At 40.6% G+C, this 21,250-nt stretch overlaps 1 protein-coding gene across 1 annotated transcript in view; it reads left to right on the plus strand.

Moving 5' to 3' along the window:
* CNGB3 (cyclic nucleotide gated channel subunit beta 3) overlaps positions 1-21,250 on the plus strand; it is a 194,714-nt gene that overhangs the window by 137,429 nt on the left and 36,035 nt on the right. Inside the window, exon 17 of the mRNA XM_007517351.1 lies at positions 18,311-18,394. Coding sequence (XP_007517413.1) covers positions 18,311-18,394 — 84 coding nt within the window. The remainder of the gene's footprint in view (positions 1-18,310; positions 18,395-21,250) is intronic.

Consider the following 21,250-nt stretch of genomic DNA (forward strand, 5'->3'; position numbering starts at 1 on the left):
GCATTGTGAGTTTTAGAGTACTTTACCTTGAGTTTAGCTTAGCTCGTCTTAGATTGTGCTGTGTCCTGCATGAATAAAGAGATACTGCCTACAGCTCAACTATGAGTCCCTGGTCGTCTGTTACCTGCCCGTGAAGCCAGCCCGGCAAAAACAACATAGCCCATCGAAAACAACAGGAACTTCCTTAGAAAATTGGGTTTACAGTTAAAGGTATTTATATACTTTTCTCATACTTGGGAGCTTCTCTCTGCCCTAATCCACGTTTCTAGAGTCCAACCTCAACTCTGATACCATCTTCCCAGACAATACTCCTAGCCAACCTACATGTTAGCTGTCAGGTTCAGGCAAAAATTAGTAAAGTCATGGACCCCTTGGATTATACCTGAAATAGACTTCCTAGCTTCTTCCAACATAAAGACCCCTTTAGGTTCCTGATTATTAAACAATTTGTTCTGCTCTGTATCTTAATGCTTTTCAGCCACCAAGTTTCAGGTGCTACCATGAAACCAATCTTACTTCCCTGGGCAGACAGCCTCAACAATGTGTCCCTGAACCCCACTTCCCCAGATCCCTAACCTACTAGGGAAAGCTAGAAACAGTCTGGGAGTATGGATCAACTGGCTAATGCCCATGTCCAGCAGAAGCAATTACAGAAGCCAGACCTTCCACCTTCTATACCCCATAAAGATCTTTGGTCCATATCATCAGAGGGAAAAAAGAATAGGGAAGCTTCCAATGCAGGGGAGGGGATATGAAACTGATTTGACCATAGAAGTGGGAATTTGGGGGAGTCAGGTGTTAGCGCAGTAGGTTAAGCGCACTTGGCGCAAGCACAAGAACCCACATAAGGATCCCAATTTGAGCCAATGCCCTCCACCTACAGGGGAGTCACTTCATAAGAGGTAAAGCAGGTCTGCATGTGTCTGTCTTTCTTTCCCACTCTCTGTCTTCCCCTCCTCTCTCCACTTCTCTCTGTTGTTTTTGTTTGTTTGTTTGGTTTTTTTTGTTTGTTTTTTTTTGTCTCCAGGGTTATTGCTGGAGCTCGGTGCCTGCACCATGAATCCACTACTCCTGGAGGCCATTTTTTTCTCCCTTTTGTTGCCCTTGTTGTTGTAGCCTTGTTGTGGTTATCATTATTGCTGTTGATGTCGTTTGTCGCTGGATAGGACAAAGAGAAATGGAGAGAGGAGGGGAAGACAGAGAGGGGGAGAGAAAGACACCTGCAGACCTGCTTCAGAGCCCGTGAAGCAACTCCCCTGCAGGTGGGGAGCCGGAGCGAACCGGGATCCCTACGCTGGTCCCTGCACCCTGCGCTACTTGCGCCTAACCCGCTGCGCTACCGCCTGTACCTCCCATTTCTCTCTGTTCTATCTAACAACAACGACATCAATAACAACAACAGTAATAACTACAACAACAGTAAAAAAAAAAAAAAAAAACAAGGGCAACAAAATGGAAAATAAGTAAATATAAAAAGTGGGAATTGTATTAAATTGTACCCCTCTTATAATACAAACTTGTCAATTATTAAAAGAGACAGAAAGAAAGAAGGAAAGAGGTGCTAAAACGTACATCTAAATTGACATTCACTCTGATACTTTCCTAAGAATCTGAATCTCATCTGGCATTTTTCTCTTAATCAAAACAGGTAGAATTAAATCACATGTTTTTATGACTTGGCTTAAGTCAATTGTGGTTAATTAGGATGATCAGAGTTTCAAAAGAGTTTAAAGATGAATAGTAATATATTTTTAAATTTTTACAAAATGGCTCTTCTTCCTTAGAGATTTCATATTTTTCTAGCCCTAGTTCAAGTACTAAGCTAACAAGGAGAGATTCATTTCCATGAGGCTGGGACATTTCCCCTCCTTTCCAGTGATTTATTATTTTGATTTGGATTCTTAAATATGTTTTATCAAATTAAATGTTATGAAAATAACATTTTGCCTCTGACTACCAGAAATAGGAGAAATTTCAATGAAAGTTCTGCTGTGCCATCTAGTGTCTAACAGTAAAACCATGTCCATTAGAAGCTGTGAAAGTTCCCAGGTTAACACTAGGGAATCAAAGGATGAATGCAGTCAAATCTGTAACAAAAACCCCAATGTGTCTGTCTGGTCCCTGTTCTTATAAAAATGCAGACCCCCCCATTCTAGTCAGAACACTTCACTGGGGTCTGTGATTCATTACTTGTCATTTTATAACAAGTCAAGCATGGAAACGTTTCCTACTTTCATGTCAGTAGCAGGAGAAATGGGAATTTTTGTATGAGTTACTGAGTCAAGAATGAATGGGAATGGTAAAATGATTTTTAGCACTCACACAGATTTCTCTGCAACAGGACTCTAATCAGGCCACCATGTATCCCTGTAGAGAGCATGAAATCATGTCATTATAGTCAGTCTTACTACATGTCATTTTCATTAACTCTATTTTTGCCATAGTGGTAATAAAGTGTTGTTTGGTTTGTTAAGTTTGTTAAGGTTATGGTGGCTTACAACACTGGATGTGTTTTAGGAGTGCAGTTTCTCTCTTCCTCCCTATTTTCCTCCCCCTTTCCTCACAATTTCTCTGTGTCTCTATCCAATAAATGCTTACGTGCATAAATACAAAGATTAATATTTTTAAAGAATTTTGGAAGAAGTTAATGAAAAAATAAATGTGTGGATTGATAATTACAATTACAAAAAGTTATCTTTCCTGGAATGATTAAAAAGAAAAAAAAACCAGTGCTTCAGTGACTATAAAAGTATACATATCTTGGGGCACCTGGTTGAGTATACACACTACAGCGCTCAAAACATGGGTTCCAGCCGCTGGTTCCCACCTTTAGGGTGGAAGCTTTACAAGCAGTGAAGCAAGTTTTCAGGTGTCTTTCTTTTCTCTCTAACTCTCTATCCTTCCCCTTCCCTTTTGATTTCTCTTTGCTTCTACCAAATAAATAAATTATAAACATTTAAAATTAAAAAATAAATGTAAAAATCTTTTCAAAGAAGAGTTTTTATATTCTTCAGGTAGACAGACAGAGAAATGGGATAAGTCACTAGATCACATGGTAGATTTCTTTAATTTACTTAGCAAAAATTCATACTGTTTTCCATGACACTTGGATAAGTTTGAATTCCCACCAGCAATATACTAGATTGTTTTCACCCACACCCCCATTAGCATTTATTGTTATTTGTTTTCTAGATGTAGGTCATTGTCACAGCTGTGAGGTAATGTCTTAACTGTAGTTTTTATATGTGTTTCCATAACAATACTTGGCTATGAGTATTTTTATTATGTCTGTTAGTCATGTGCATGTCTTCTTTTGTTGGGTAGTTGCCATCTCCCCCTGGCTTCTTCTTATCCATATGGCTATATAGGGATTTACTGATCCAAAGGTTTGGTCTACTTACATAAATCACTTTTACATAAAGCACTCCAGGGCATTGGTGGTTCAGTTATAGGATTCTCGCCTGTTCCGCCCCCTCCTTGTCACACTCTGATTTTCACCAGTCACTTTTCTCTCCACCCTCTCTATATCACATCCTGTTTCCACCCTACTTGGAGAGTATAAAAACAGCTGCTCTTCTGATTAAAGACACTTGGAAATTGCTTTCCGGCTCCGAGAGTTCCAGAGTGTATCTCCTGCGGAAGTTGGTGCAGCACGCGTTCCTGATCCCTCTCCCACACAGCAGCCTAGATCAGCTCCAGTTGAGTTCTCTCCAACCCAGAGAGCACCGGCTCGGGAAGAAGTACCCTCAGGCTATCCCGGCATCTGGCGCCCGGAACAGGGACCCGTAAGCAGCAGATTTACAAGAAGACATCTTAGATAAGTACACACCTTTTGGGTATCTGCAATATTGTGTTAAGGCACTGTGATTTTTTTTTTCTTTTTTATTGTTTTCCGGAGATCTTTCCACCATGGAAAATCTTTTCCAAATCCTGCATTCTTTTTCCAGTATACAATTTTTATATATCTGGGACATTTTTCTCGGGGCTTCACCTTATATCCTGTTGATCATCATAGCAGCTTTTAAGGGATATATAGGGCAACCTCTCAAAAGGCTTAAGAAACTAGAGGCTGAGGTCCAAGAGATAAAGGAAGTAATCATAGAACTTAACCAGCACCTTAAAAACAAGAAGAAGCAAAGGCCTGTCGTGATCTTGACCCACCCTAATTCCTCTGCATCTTGCCCTGAGGCCCCTATTTTGGCATCTTGCCCTGAGGCCCCTATTTTGGCAGACACGTGTCCGAATTCTCCTTTGGACTCCACAGCCACTTCTTCGGCCACCCCCATTTTGGCAGAAACGTGTCCGGAACCTCCTGCTGCCTCCACGGCTGCTTCTTCACCCCACCCTGTTTTGATAGACACATGTCCGAATTCTCCTGTAGCCTCCAAAACCACTTCTTCGGCCACTTGTCCAGAAGCTTCCACTTCAGTGACTCCTCCTACCGCTACACACTTATCAGAGGAAGTCCACACATTTCCGGTCAATGTTGCCCCCAATAGACAAAAACCTCAGGCCTGGTATCCATATTCCGCCACAGACCTGAAGGAACTACGCCAGGCTATCAAAGATGACGGTGTTCATGCCCCATGGACCAGGTCCATTTTACAAGGCCTGCTTCAGAACCTTAATACCCCTCAAGATTGGAGAGATGTGACTCGTGCTACGCTCCCAGGCCCCCTCTTCCTGCAATGGGAGGCATTCTTTCGCGATGAATGTTTACAACAATCGCGGAAAAATATTCAAAATCAGCCAGAGGGTAATTTTGATGCATTGTTTGGAACAGGCCAATTAGAAACAGGGATTCAACAGGCGGAAGCCAAGTTTCCAGCGGGGTATTTTGATCAAGTACGCCTGTGTGCATTAAAAGCATGGGAGCGATTAACACCACCCATGGGAGCAGCCTCAGCCCCCATTCTCTCCCTGCAACAAGAACCTGATGAATCCCTCGCTAAATTCATTGCCAGGGTCCAGTCGAGTTTGGAAAGGAAGATTTATAATCCTGACACTCGTTTTCTCCTACTGCGATCCATAGTCTGGGATGGAATGCTTCCGCATTTTCGACAGGCCTGTATCACTCTTAAAAATGAACACCCAGATACTTGGATTCTAGCTACACAGGATCTCAGATCAAGCTCTTTTCAAGGACATATGTTACAGGCCTATGCAGCTACCTTACATAAGCAAAAAGGAGCTTGCTTTCAGTGCGGTCGCCAAGGGCATTGGCGTAACCAATGTCCAGAAAATAGACCGCGACCCCGCCTCCAGTCAGGGCGACCCCACCTCCAGTCAGGGCGACCCCACCTCCAATCAGGGCAACCCCGCCTCCAGACAGGGAATCAGAGACCACGAATGCCTTGTCCCAGATGCCAGAAAGGATTTCACTGGAGGAGAGATTGTTGGTCAAGGTTCCATAGGAACAGCACGCCTCTGCCAAATGTAAACAGGGATTTAAACTAGGTATGGGGCTTCCCTTAGCCCCGCCCCCAAGAGGGAAGGAAGCAGGTCGCCCGCTTGGTGCTGTGCCCTTCTTCCACAAACAGAAGCCCAGCTTGGGACCCAATCCGTCGCTATACCCACCACGCCAAGTAACAATAACAGAGGGTGAGCAGAAGGAGGAACCCGTGGTATGTGGGAACTTCCAGCATAGAAATAACCGGCTGGAGCAAGAGAACAGCTCGAATTCAGAGCCTGAGATTTTATGGACCACCCCTGTTTTAGAAAGGGGTCACCCAACTATGACAGTAAAGATTGGTAATATTCCTTTTAAGTGTTTGATTGACACGGGAGCAGATAAGACAATATTAAGACAAGCAGAGGTTCCCCAGAGTTGGGAACTCCTCCCAGGACCACGCTTACATGGTGTTGGAGGATTGACTCAGGCATTCTGCACACGAGATTCCCTTGTGTGGGAAGATCCAGAAGGGACTACCGGACGCTTTCAGCCTTTAATAGCTGATATAAGCACCAATTTATTGGGAAGAGACTTGCTGGAATCTTTAGATGTAGTGATATCCTCAGACACCTCTGCAGGACACCACACTCACTCCTGTGAGACTGCTAGACCCAACCAGCACCCCCAATACTAACTGCCACTGTTCGTAACAGAACTCCCCACTTAGATTGGCTTTCTAATGAGCCTGTCTGGGTGGAACAGTGGCCTTTGCCTAGGGAGAAGCTAGAAATTTTTAAAAAACTCGTCCAAGAGCAGTTATCGTTGGGACACATTCGTCATTCTCGGAGCCCATGGAATACTCCAGTCTTTGTAATTAAAAAGCGCTCAGGAAAATGGTGCCTCCTCCAAGATCTTCGTGCAGTTAATAAAACCATGCAGGTTTGGGGCTCCCCCCAAAGGGGTTTGCCTCTTGCTTCCGCAATTCCCACAGGAATTCCAATCATAGCTATTGATATACAGGATTGATTTTTCTCTATTCCCTTACACCCACAAGATTGTAAACGTTTTGCTTTCTCTGTTCCTTCTATTAATAATGCCAGCCCTGCCGATAGATTTGAATGGGTGGTACTGCCCCAGGGCATGGCTAATAGTCCTACTATTTGTCAAGAGGTTGTTAAATCTGCCCTTTTTCCATATATTCATAAGGGCCTTAAGGTTTTTCATTATATGGATGACGTGTTAATATGGGGAGAATTAGATACAGATCTCTCCGCCCTACGTGATTTTCTAATCCCTGCCTTAAAGAGAAGTGGACTTAATGTAGCTCCTGAGAAGATACAACTAATCCCTCCAATATCTTTCTTAGGCTCAGAGATTTCCCTAACGCAGATTCGTCCTTTAAAACCTTGTGTTACTTTTCCTTCTAATCTCACTCTTGCTTCTTTACAAAGTTTTCTTGGAAATTTGAATTGGCTTAGGCAGTATCTTTATCTGCCTACGAGCTGCCTGCAACCACTGTTCGATCTGTTAAAAGGAAACAAACAGCCCTCCTCAAAGCGTATGTTAACCCCCGAAGCATCCTTGGCTCTGGAAAAAGTTAACCAGGCTCTCCAGGACATGCACCTCGTTCGATTCTCCCCCTCCTCTCCAGTAAATCTTCTAATCTTTAACTCCACCCCCACGGTAGTGGGGGCATTGTGGCAGAAACATGGCGTTCTCGAATGGCTTCATATGCCAGTAGGCGGAGCTCCAAGACTCCTTACCGAGATTGATGCCTTAGCATTTATGGTTCGCCAAGGAAGAAACAGATCGGTTCAGGTCTTAGGAAGGGAACCAGATTCAATCATTCTTCCCTTTTCTCTCACTGATACAGAATGGCTCATACGCCACCATTCTCGTTTTGCCATAAGTTTAATGGGTTTTCCAGGACAATTAGATAATCATTTTCCCTCTAATAATTTGATAGCTTCTTTACCTCTGTTGCCTCTACTAGTACCTAAACTTTTCTCTCGAGATCCCATCCCCTCTGCTCCTACAGTGTTCACTGATGGTGGAAAAAAGGGAGCTGCTGCCCTTATATATTATCCAGACCAGCAATACCCCAAACCTCTCTTTACTGAACTTCCTGATAATTCCCCTCAGTACAAAGAACTTTATGCTGTTTTCCTTGCATTAAAAGCTGTACCAGAATCCTTCAACCTTTTTTCTGACAGTGTGTATACTGTTAACTTACTTCCATGGCTTGCTCGATCTTATGTAAGAATTGATGACAACCCACTTTCTCCTCTTTTAATTCAAATTGCCTCTATGCTCTGTTCTTGAACCCATCCACTGTATGTTCAGCACCTACGTTCCCACAGCCCTCTTCCTGGTCCCCTGTCCGAAGGGAATGCTGCAGCTGACCGCCTTGCCTCCACAGGAATTCTCCTAGCCTCTGTCTCTAATCCTGCTGTCTTTCATTCCCTAACCCATGTTAATCTTAAAGGTCTTCGAGCTCGATTTCCTGATATTCCTCTGCCACAGTTAAAACGTATTCTTGCTACATGTTCCTCCTGTGCAGGTCTAATCAAAACACCTGCTATTCAGACTCTAGGGGTTAATCCTCGAGGTTTAAAAGCCAACGCTCTTTGGCAAATTGATGTTACCCACATACCTAACTTTGGCAAACAAAAATATGTGTTCGTCTCAATTGATACCTTCTCTAAGTTTATGTGGGCTACAGCTCAGACTGGAGAAAACTCAAAAAAGCTTATAAGCCATATGCTCTCCTGTTTTGCTGTAATGGGCTTACCTCTTCAACTTAAAACGGATAATGGACCTGCTTTTACCAGCAAACAATTTAAAGATTTTTGTTCCCTCTGGAACATTACTCATACTACAGGCATTCCGTATAACCCACAGGGACAAGGCATTGTTGAGAGGGCCCATCAAACTCTTAAGGCTCAATTAAATAAAGAAAAAGGGGAAATGTACCCCCCTAATATCCAGCTGGCAAAAGCCTTAACTACATTAAATCTCTTTAATATTTACAAAAACTCCGACCAACCTCCTATAATTCTTCATTGGCAAACACCACCCACCCTCCCAGCTATTAAAGTCAAATGGAAAGACCCACTTGATAAAATTTGGAAAGGACCTGACCCCCTGTTGACTATGGGGAGGGGTTTCGCATGTATTTTTCCACAAAATTACTCCAAGCCTGTTTGGGTTCCTGCCCACCATGTCCGGCAATACCCACATGATGGTGCTGATATCCCTGAAGAACAAGAAACACTGCAAGAAGACTGGCTGCAAGAGGACTGGCTACAGGATGCACCCCAGGATCCATAATACAGCATGGCAGAATCAAAAAAAAAAAAAAATCTGATTCACAGAACTCTCCCCCCCCCCCCAATGAATGTCTTATGCTATGACTGGCCAGTTGTGTTTTTTGAGTGAGTGAGTGAAAAAAAAAAAAAAATTGAGTGAGTTGAGTGACCAAAATTTTTGTATGACCCATTGTGCTCAGAGTACTCTGAAAGTTAACTGACTTTATATCAAACGGCTGGACGCAGCCATGGTTTCTGGAGACATCCAGAAACAGTCCAAAAATTGTTCATTCCCCCTTTTGATTTCTTTTTTAAGTCTTGATATCAATATGAAACGTTTAGTCTTAAACTGTGTGAGTAAAGATGGTTCAACTATGACAGTAGTTCTAAATTCACATTTGAAATGATATATCTTATTTACAAGTTTTTCTCCTCCTGTGTGTTATAAACTATATGTTTAATATGCGTGTTTCAAGTTTGGTAAACATTAACTTGACAGTTAAATCGTAACTTCGAAGTTACATTTTTACGAGAAGAGGTAAAATCAATTCATTTAAGTAACTGAGTGTTTAAGGTAAAACTCTAAATATTCAATGTGACAATTCATCATCTCCTAAGTTAAAATACAAATTCTCTATACAGGTCATTTTTGGAGGGCCCCCAAAAATGTCCTGTAAGCTATCTTGTGGAAATTAATCCACAACAAATTTGGCATCAATCTGATATTGTAAATGTACCAAAAAAAAAAAAATTGTCACTAAAATGTGTTAACTCTAGTAACCTGAGTTTGCTTAAAAACCCAATGTAAAAATAGTCAAGAATCAATATATGTAACTTAAACTCGGTATGAAAACTTTGCTATATAAAGACTGCTACATGAGGTCACGTAAGATGATCTTTACACAAAATTATAAAGATACCTAAACCAGTTATAATCATTGAGTTATCAATTGTAGTAAACTTCTAATTTGTTACAAAGTTTTTTCATAAGTAATTGACTACAGCTATGACAAGCCTTCGCATAAAGAAGCATCTGCTCATATAGAATCCCCAGAAATCCATCTTGGACCCCTGACCTCTGACATCACCCACAATTACAGCCATCCCCAGAAACCCATGATGTGACCTGACACGATCTGGAGAACCTGATTCACAGACTCCGAAGGACAAGACTTTCCTACTGCCTTTCTCTCAACCATCGGTGTCTGCTCTTCCTGCTTCTGTTTCGCCCATCATGTTTTGGCGGTTCCAGGTCACTCTCTACAGAGAAGAAAAGTTCCGGTGGCCGTCCTCCTCCATCAAGATAGACGTGTGGCATTTATTTCCTGGCCGTTGACATTGGACTGATGCTTCTATAGAACTTGCTGGACACTCCTTTTATACTCCTGGACTTCTTGAAGAATGACTGTAGCAGGCTGACTCGGGATTTTGCAATGCCAGATCACCCCTCTAGCCCCTCGGCTTATCAGGCCCCCACTCCTCCACCCATCAGGCTCACTCTGTCTCTTGCTACTCTTACTTATCCCTCCGTCTTGTGCTAGTTCTTTTTAAAGACACTTACACACTATCATTCTGCTTTCTTCCCAACAGGTTTCCGTTCACCCCTACACTGCTATTCCCCTGACAGAGATGAAGCCTTTTACAGACATTGACCCAGTTATATATGGCCATTAAGTAAGAGGAAGATGTTGGGGAATTGTGAGGATATGGTTGAGCTTGGAAGGGCTTGAGCCTGAGGGGTGTGTCAATCCTGTTAGTCTCTCTCTCCACGGAGAGGTTGAGCAAGGAGGGACAGTAGAACCCCAAAAAAGGTGTGCCTCTTATCAGTCTCCCTGCCTCACAAAGTGCCCCACACTCCTGATACTATGGCAAAAAGTTAAAAAGAAAGGGGGAGATGTTGGGTAGTTGCCATCTCCCCCTGGCTTCTTCTTATCCATATGGCTATATAGGGATTTACTGATCCAAAGGTTTGGTCTACTTACATAAATCACTTTTACATAAAGCACTCCAGGGCATTGGTGGTTCAGTTATAGGATTCTCGCCTGTTCCGCCCCCTCCTTGTCACACTCTGATTTTCACCAGTCACTTTTCTCTCCACCCTCTCTATATCACATCCTGTTTCCACCCTACTTGGAGAGTATAAAAACAGCTGCTCTTCTGATTAAAGACACTTGGAAATTGCTTTCCGGCTCCAAGAGTTCCAGAGTGTATCTCCTGCGGAAGTTGGTGCAGCACGCGTTCCTGATCCCTCTCCCACACAGCAGCCTAGATCAGCTCCAGTTGAGTTCTCTCCAACCCAGAGAGCACCGGCTCGGGAAGAAGTACCCTCAGGCTATCCCGGCATTCTTTGAAGAAGTGTGTAACCAGTTTGTTAGGAGTGATATTATTAGGAACAGGAACCCTGCCTGCAACATGTGAGTAATCCTGATGTGCGTTGAGATGATACATATGGGAAAGATGGTCAAACTGACTGAGCAACCCTACACCACCCTCCCAACATTCAACACATAACATGAAAAAGTGACCAGACATCACACTCTGGCACTGATACCTCCCCTTTTCATCTGGTCTGAGGCTATGAATTGTTTGACCTCAGAGCTCAATACCTAGAGGTGAAACATTAACCAGAGATGGCAGGACACAGAGCTAAGACAATTATGAATTGGGGAGGGGTTTGACGGTTTGAAAGATGAACATACCTCATAGTTTACTTCACTTTTTTATAGTGACTTACCCCAACCCTAGACCCACTACAAAACTAGGTAGGACAGGAAACTTAATGCCACTCACTCTTGAGTGCCTACATATATCTATGTATGTTATCTTTTTCTTTTCTTTGTTTTTAATTTTTATCATCTTTATTTATTTATTAAATAGAGACAGCCATAAATAAAGAGGGAAAGGCATAATAGAGAGGGAGAAAGACAGAGAGATACCTGCAATATTGCTTCACCACTTGCAAAGCTTTCGCTCTGCAGGCTGGGACTGGGTGCTTGAACCAGGTTCCTTGTGCATTGTAACATGTACACTCAGCCAGGTACAACACCACCTGGCCCTTATCTTTTTCTTTCCCAGCCCTGTTTTGCTTCAGTAAATGCTCCCTTCCCTGGAAGTCTGATAGAGTCTCTTTGATTTTTCATTGTGACATTCATTTACGACTTGACCAGCAAAGCTCCAATTAGGATCCCTAGACTCCCTGCTCTGCTTCACCTACAACAAATTATTCTGCCTTTTTATTATTTCTGAGAGGTTATTTGGAGGGGGGGTGCTGGGTAGTGGTACACCCAGTTAAGCTCACATAGTACTAAGCACAAGGGCCCATGCAAGGATACAGGTTCAAGCCCCCAAGCCCCCTCCTTCAGGGAAGACACTTCACAAGCAGTGAAGCAGGTCTGCAAGTGTCTTGCTCTCTTCCTCTCTACCTCACCTCCTTTCTCAATTTCTCTCTGTCCTATCCAACAAAATGGAAAAAATGGTCACCAAGAACAGTGGATTCATAGCGCCGGCACCAAGTCCCAGCAATAATCCTGGAGGCAAGAGAGAAAGAGAGAGGAAGAGAGTGAGAAAGAAAGACATTACTGGGAGTCGGGCTGTAGCGCAGCGGGTTAAGCGCAGGTGGCGCAAAGCACAAGGACCGGCATAAGGATCCCGGTTGGAGCCCCGGCTCCCCACCTGCAGGGGAGTCGCTTCACAGGCGGTGAAGCAGGTCTGCAGGTGTCTATCTTTCTCTCCTCTCTGTCTTCCCCTCCTCTCTCCATTTCTCTCTGTCCTATCCAACAACGATGACAACAACAATAATAACTACAACAATAAAACAACAAAGGGCAACAAAAGGGAATAAATAAAATTAAATTAAAAACTTAAAAAAAAAGATTACTTGGTTTCATGTTGTTAAATTGAATGAGATATTTATATGCACTGGATGTTAGCCAATCAGATGCATAATATGCAATAATTTCTCCCATTCAATGTTAATTCTCATTTAAATGATAATTTCTTCCATTGTGCAGATTTTTAGTTTTATGTAACTTTATTTGCTTATTTTTGGTTTTGATTCTCTTGCTGTTGGAGTTGAGTCACCAAGACATTACTGAAGCTATACTGTGGAAGAAATTGCTTTTCTTTTTCTTCTTTGTATTTTAAGGTCCAAGTCTTATATCCAAGTTTTTAATCCATTTTGAATTTACTTTTATTTATAGTGTAAGACTATGATCTCACTTTATTCTTTCATATATGACTATCCAATTTTCCCAGTGCCATTTACTGAAGAAATGTTCTTCTCACTAATATATGCTGCTGGCTCCTTTGTCACAAGTTAATTACCCATGTGTACACCTATGTGTGTGAATTTATTAATGCTATTAATTCTATTCCATTGATCTGTAGATTGACAAAGTATTGCTTTTAATTTTGGCTTTTAAATATGGTGCCAGGGCTTGGCACATTTGCATTTCCGCCACTCAATGGCCTTCCCTGGGCCAATTTTCTCATTCTTTTTTTTTTATTTTTATTTAAGAAAGGATAAATTAACAAAGCCATAGGGTAGGATGGGTACAATTCCACACAACTCCCACCACCCAGTCTCCATATCCCACCCCCTCCCCTGATAGCTTTCCCACTCTCTATCCCTCTGGGAGCATGGACCCAGGGTCATTGTGGGTTGTAGAAGGTGGAAGGTCTGGCTTCTGTAATTGCTTCCCCGCTGAACATGGACGTTGACTGGTTGGTCCATACTCCCAGTCTGCCTCTCTCTTTCCCTAGTAGAGTGTGTCTCTGGGGAAGCTGAGCTCCAGGACACATTGGTGGGGTCTTCAGTCCAGGGAAGCCTGGCCGGCATCCTGATGGCATCTGGAACCTGGTGACTGAAAAGATAGTTAACATACGAAGCCAAATAAATTGTTGAGCAATCATGGACCCAAAGCTTGGAATAGTGGAGAGGAAGTGTTAGGGGGATACTCACTGCAAACTCTAGTGTACTTCTGCTTTCAGGTATATATTTTGCAGTAGTTTACGGATACGTGTGAACATATGCTCTCTCTCACAGAAACTGGTGTAAATCTAGGTTTTGGGACTTTGTTAGAAAGTGAACCACCTGAGATGGAATTAGAGTATACTATGAAAGGAAAGGTCTCACCCGAGTAATGAAGCTGAAGGGTTGTCATTCCACACGTGAAGTCTCTGGACACAATCTGAAGTGAAGCATGTTGAGGTGGCAATCGTTGCATTGGTTAGTTTGTGATCGGCTGATGCAATATTATTTGATATGGATTGGGAGAGGCATACGGGAAAGTGGGCCCTATCCAAGGATTCCAGGACTGGGGGAAGTAGGGGCTCTATTCTCATTCTATTTTTAAGAGAGAGAAAAAAGGAAGAAACAGAGAAAGTGAGGAAAAGTGCCACAGCACCATTTAATCATCCACAGAGCTCACCCCATCTGCTCAGTGGTTACAAGTCAACAACATAGTTGACATAAGCAGTGCCATAGACAACTAGACACAGAATTCCCTGCCATAGACATCAACTATCATTGCTTAATAGTGATGAAGACTGAGGTAGGATAAAGTATTTTCCTTTATAAAACAAGACTAAGATGGAAAAATCCCTCATGACCATCATTTGGACTTGAGGCTGATTGAAGTCAGTGTGAGCAATAGGATACAGATAATATCTTAAATTCTGTTTTGAATGAAACAGAAATGAACATCAATATGTAGAAATTCTATAGGGCTGAGAATGTAGGTTTTCCAGTCATAAATTTTGCTAACTTTACAGGTGTGTTCAGTATGTGCTGTTATTAAAGTGCTCCAGGTATATGAATCACTTTCTAACCTGTAGGTTATGTCTTAAATAAAAATAGATTCTACCAATTCCACTTCACATCTCCAGAATACTTATTCAAATGTGTATCACATAGTTTTTATGTAGCACTGAAATCCCATAGCCAAAATGGAATGATCTTTAACAATGTCGTTTTATCTATAAGCCCAAATTTATGTAGTGCTTAGCACACCCCAACCCTTGAAAAACATTGGAAATATGTAAGTGAATAAGACACTAATATTGCCCTCTAGTTTCTCAGACTTAATATACACACACTTATACTTATTGCATGTGTGACTTTAGGGAAATTCAGTAGACTTCCCTGAGCCTCTGATGTCTCATCTGAAAACCAGGAGTGATAAAAATACATTAGTTACAGCCAGGCATTACAAGAGAATTGGAAGAATTAAGCAGATAAGTACAGGAAAATGGTAAGATTTCATACAATCTCATGTACTAATATAATGTTAGTGTTGATGCTTATGTAAGTATTCTTGTTTTTATGAAAAATGGGTTGGGTTGGGGAAGATATCATAATGGTTATGCAAACAGACTCGTGCCTGAGGCTCCCAGGGCCCAGATTCAATCCCCCACACCACCATAAGCCAGAGTTGAGCAGAAAAAAAAAGGGGGATAGGGAGGGATGTTTATGAAACAATAACTGTTCTGACTTTCTGTAAACCAGAATACTTTCTTAATAACGGAACTGGATCTATATTATGAGCAAAAAGTGAGCCCTAAGTTATAATTCCTCTTAATCATACAATAATGGAACAAACCATATCTCAAGAAAACAATCTTTATATGTGTGTCTGTTGGAGTGGATAATTATTGTCAAGCACATCATAATATTCAACAATTTTAAATGCATATACCATTTCATTAGGTATAAGCACAGGTGGAAAAGATCTGGTCCGAAATGATAGTTTCCCCAAGGCCGGTAGCACCTGTTCACAAAACAATCGCTAGGAGGGCAACATCACTTAATAGGAAAAATTTAAATTGTGTTTACTGTATACCACTACATATAAATTCCATTTATATTATTTTATCCATGTTCTGTGCTATTATGCTAATGAAAGTTTGCATGTATAGTGCCTCAGATGTTCTTTCCTGAAAAAATCCAAGCTATAAACTGAAAACTGTTGATATAAACTCACGTGTATTTCCACTAAGGAAAGTGCTAATGGTTTATTTCTCTACTATACGGTTTAGCTGCTGCTTTGGTCTATTGACTGGATTTCTGTTGGTGAGATTAATTAAAGAATAGAAAAGAGAAATGTATTTCTTCGGGGCCCAGGTGGTGGGTGGTGGCACATCAGGTTGAGAACACATTTTATAAAACACAAGGACCCAGGTACAAGCCTCTGTCCCCACACAAAGGGGGGGAACTTTGCAAGGATGATGCAGTGCTGCAGGTGTCTCTCTCTCTTCCTTTCTGTCTGCCCCTTCCCTCTCAATTTCTCCCAGGCTAGGCTGTGGTGCATCTGGTTAAATGCAATCATTACAGTGAGCAAGGACCGGGCTTCAAGCCCCTAGTCCCCACCTACAAGGGGAAAGCTTCACAAGTAGTGAAGCAGTGCTGCTGTTGTCTCTCTGTCTCTCTCCTTTTCTATCTCCCTTTCAATTTCTCTCTGTCTCTATCCAATGACAAATAAATAAAATCTATTTTTAAAATACTTCATTTTCTCTCTACCCAATAAATAAATATTTAGTAGAAATTTTAAAAGTAAGAAGAAGAAAGGTATTTCTCCCTTGTGGTAGGAATGGGGTGATGGGAAAAGTGGGGAAGTTGGAGGGGGTGTGCTTGTAGAGAAGTAATCATAGCCAGTATAAAAAGAAGAAGGAATAAAAGTAAAAGGTCTGTACCCAGTCTGTGAACTGGATAATCATTCCCTTAGCAATCACCAGTTTTCCACAATGATTCCTTTTTTTTTAATATGTATTTATTTATTCCCTTTTGTTGCCCTTGTTTTATTGTTATAGTTATGATTGTTATTGTTATTGATGTCATCATTGCTGGATAAGAGAGAAATGGAGAGAGGAGGGGAAGATAGAGAGGGGGAGAGAAAGATAGACACTTGCAGACCTGCTTCACCGCTTGTGAATCGACTACCCTGCAGGTGGGGAGCCTGGGGCTCAAACTGGGATCCTTATGCGGGTCCTTGCGCTTTGCACCATGTGCGCTTAACCCACTGCACTACCGCCTGACTCCCTTCACAATAATTTCAGTAGCAAACATTTAACCTAGATCCTCATAAAATTTAGACATTAGGGTAGTTTGACTAATAAAGAAAGTTACTGATTTATGACTGATGTGGTCATTGATAAGCACTCAGGTGAACCTGGCATCAAGATTTTTAAATTTTATTTTAAAAGCATTGGTTTGGATTACACAAGATTGAAAAAAAAATCCCAGGGTCAACAGGAATAACTCTCTTAATACTGTCTAACATTTATTAATAAGAAGATAGTGTGCATCATGTCCATGGAGCAATCAAAGATGAAAGAAAGTGAGTCTAGTTGGGGTAATATTTTCAGCTAACAGAAAACCTACGAGTGGTAGTGGTTAGTCATAATACTGTACACCCTAGGTTAATATCCATAAAAAATTTTAGGGGGTAAATTCTAATTGTGAGTGAAGATAAGAAGCATTAGAAAGTTTTCTTGTGGGGGTCTGGTGGTAACCCACCTGGTTGAGCACACATGTTACAATGCACAAGAACCCGGGTTCAAACCCCCAATCTCCACCTGCAGGGGGAAAGTTTCATGAGTGGTGTGGCAAGTCTGCAGGTGTCTGTCTTTCTCCTTCTCTATCTCCCTCTTCCTCTCAATTTCTGGCTGTCTCTATCCCATAAATAAGTAAAACAATTAAAAAAGGTTTAAAAGAAATTTTAAAAAAGAAAGTTTTTTTTTTTGTGCTTACAACAGTTTGAATCATTTGAGAATGAATATGAATTGTATTTGCAAAGACAACACAAAGATCCTCTGGGTGGTAGGAAATTTGCCATTCCTTCCCTTGTTATGCATTTGTTGTGTATAAAGTATTTTACCATATGTTATAAATTATTAGATTTTCTAAAATAAATCACAAACATTATTTTCTTAAAATTGCTTAATTTGGAATCGTAGTTTTAAATGTTTGACTTACTAGGACAGTATATTTTTATTGTTGTGCTTATTATTGTTGTTGTTATTGATGTCGCTGTTGTTGGATAGGACAGAGAGAAATGGAGAGAGAAAGGGAAGATACAGAAGGGGAGAGAAAGATAGATACCTGCAGACCTGCTTCACTGCCTGTGAAGTGACTCCCTTGCAACTAGGCAGTGGGGGACTTGAACCGTGATCCTTCGGCTGGTGTTTGCACTGGTCTTTGTCCTTTGCACCACCTGCACTTAACCCGCTGCCCCCAAGTCAGTACATTTTAATACTGCAATTTCATTTTGAAAATCAGTGCTCTGATCACTCAAAACTCTCTAGAAAACAAAAACTTTGGCTTGATTTTAGGATTACTTCTACTAAGGAAAAAAGAATTAAAGCTATTTTATTGTACAATATACAGATTTTTTTCTAGCTTCCAAAATCGGGTGAAATTGGGTGTGTTCAGGGTCAAAGTTATTAATTTTTTTCTAAATTTTGGATCAAGACAGGTCTATATCTAATGACTACTGATATTTTATGTTTACATAGACAACATCTATTACTATTTCTTTTAATTGCATTTTAAGATCATTTGTTATATTGACCTTTGACCATGTCTATATTTTTCTCTTTATTATTTTCCCTTTAGGGTTGTGATACACAGATGTTATATGACATGTTGCTAAGATTAAAATCCACTCTTTATTTACCTGGTGACTTTGTCTACAAAAAGGTGAGTGCATATTTTTTAAATGCATAACTAGTAGATAAATACATTTCAGGAGTTCAGACATAGGTTAAGAGCATAGATTCTTTTTTAAAAAGTTGTCCAGTGAGAATTTTATAATACAGAACTAATTATGACATACAATTCTGTAAACCAGCATTCTCTCAGAGCACAAAATGGAACAAGACAATATGAGTTTTACTACCTATACAATTTCAGTGTAGGGAATCTGAAAAGTTATTTTGTGTAAATGTAAAGTATTGATCATCACATTTCAAATACATAAAGTGGTGGTGGAAATTACAGAAGTTAAGGATAGTTCTGCCCTTTTTTTTAAAGTTTCTTCCAACTTATCAGTTATTTTCATTTAATGAATAATCAATGCTACAGTTTTTAAACTGCAGTGCTTTTAATATGACTTCACAAGTAATGCATTCATTGTTTTACAGTGACAACACATAAAAGAACAAAGATGAAAATTTCTACCACAATCAAAAAGAAAAATCAGCTAAACCACTAGTAATATATTTCAATCTATCGTTTAATTTGGATTAATGGATAGACAATGCTTATTTTATAATATTTACAGAATACTTATATTTTGTTATGTAGCAGCAGATAATGTGATATTTTATGTATTGTTAAGTATCTTCTAATATCTCATTTTTAAATGCATAATATTCTAGTATATGGGCATATCAAATTTAATTTTTAAATGTCCACTGTTATTATTATTACACATAAATGGTTTTTTGTTTGTTTTTGTTATTTCTACTCCTCTGATTTGGCCTAGAGTTTGATGCAATGTGTAATTTTACCCTGCCAGTCTATTACCATCTCCCAGAGCTTAGCTGGCCCTTGATGATGTGTTTTATTTTTATATTCCTCTGTCACTGCCAGCTCACTACCTCTAACAAGTGTAACTTAATGAAGACTTCAGTTCTCGTTCAACCACTTTCTAGGTTATATATAATTTTAATTTAAATGAAGATGTTTATTTTTGCCTGATTACTTCAAGAAGATGAGAAAAGAGATAACCTTGGGTTCTATATCTAGCTAAATCAATAATAAAAATAAAGGATAGTGGAAGATGAGCTGTTCAGAGAAATTCAAACTGATATAAAACTCTATGGTAGTCTCACAGTCAAGTGAAGATTAAAAAAAAGGTTTACATTGTCCCAAACCATTGTGTCAAATGCTATGATAGAAATAAATACAGGAGGCTGGGGGGTAGCACAGCACAGCGGCTTAAGCTCAAGGATTGTCTCAAGAATCCCCGTTCGAGCCCCCCAGTTCCCCACCGTGGGGGGGGGGGCTTCACCGTTGGTGAAGCAGGTCTGCAGGTGTCTTTCTTCCTCTCCTCTTCCTGTCTTCCCCTCCTTTCTCCATTTCTCTCTGTCCTGTCCAACAGCAGCAATGGTAACAATAAGGGCAACAAAATGAGAAAAATGGCCTCCAGGAGCAGTGGATTCCTGGTGCAGGCATCGAGCCCCAGAGATAACCCTGGAGGCAAAAAAAAAAAAAAAAAGAAGAAGTAGTAGTAGTAAATACAAGCTTTTCTAAGGAATAGAGATAGCACATTTGTCCCAGTTGAGTGCTGGCAAGATCATCTGAAAAAGATAATATTCAGTAAGGCTTATGTCAAGACCAAGTAAAAGAAGAAATAGCCATTCCAGAATGAGGTAAGGATTAACTAAGGCAAAAAAGAACTATACAAGAAAGAACACAGAGGAATATGACAAGTTTCTAGAGCAACTTTAATGCCATTTATTTAATAACACTTGATATTTTGGGCTGGCAAAATAGCATAATGGTTATGCAAAAGACTTTTATGCCTGAGGCTCTGAGGTTCCAGGTTCAGTCCCCAGCACCATCATAAGCCAGAGCTGAGCAGTGTTCTGTTTCTCTCAATATCTCCCTCTTTCTCTCTCTCTCTCTCTCTCTCTCTCTCCCTCATTGAATAATAAACTAAACATACTTTTACAACTTTATTTTTAATACTATGGGAAAACACTGTGCCTAACTGGATATAAACACTTATAGTAAAAAAATGAAAAACTGATTCTCATCCTCTGGGGGGGGGGGGGAGGGATTGGCATAAAATCTAATGTCAACACCTCAGGAGCGAGTATAATGGTTATGCAAAAAATATTTTCATGCCTGAAACACCAAAAGTACCAGATTCAGTCCCCAGCACCATAAATCAGAGTTGAGCAGTGCTCTGGTAAGAAAAAGAAAAAAAAGTTAATGTCTAATGCCTGCCAAAGTATTCATTTGTACTATAAATCAGTCACCTAAATTTAGAAGTCTAGATTCTATCCCCAGTAATTCAACTGGTCTGATGAAAATTCCCAGATTATTCTAAAATATAGCTAAAATAGAAAATCATTGGCCTGTTAGAAGAGACAAACAAAAATTGAATAATTTTTAATGCACATCTACAAAATGTGCTAAATTCCATAAAAGGGAAAATGGAATTGTCCTCGAAGTGGGTGTGGATGATGATACATGTTACCATGTGCAAGGACCCAGGTTCAAGCCCCCAGTACCCACCTGTAGAGGGAAAGTTTCTTTTTTTTCTGATTTTTTTTTATTGGGGAATTAATGTTTTTTACATTCAACAGTAAGTACAATAGTTTGTACATGCATAACATTCCCCAGTTTCCCATATAACAATACAACCCCCACTAGGTCCTCTGAATCCTTCTTGGACCTGTATTCTCCCCACCCACCCACCCACCCCAGAGTCTTTTACTTGGTGCAATATGCCAATTCCAGTTCAGGTTCTACTTATGTTTTCTCTTCTGATCTTGTTTTTCAACTTCTGCCTGAGAGTGAGATCACCCCATATTCATTCTTCTA

The sequence above is a fragment of the Erinaceus europaeus genome, chromosome 1 (genome assembly GCF_950295315.1).
Source record: "Erinaceus europaeus chromosome 1, mEriEur2.1, whole genome shotgun sequence".
NCBI classification, from domain to species: Eukaryota; Metazoa; Chordata; class Mammalia; order Eulipotyphla; family Erinaceidae; genus Erinaceus; species Erinaceus europaeus.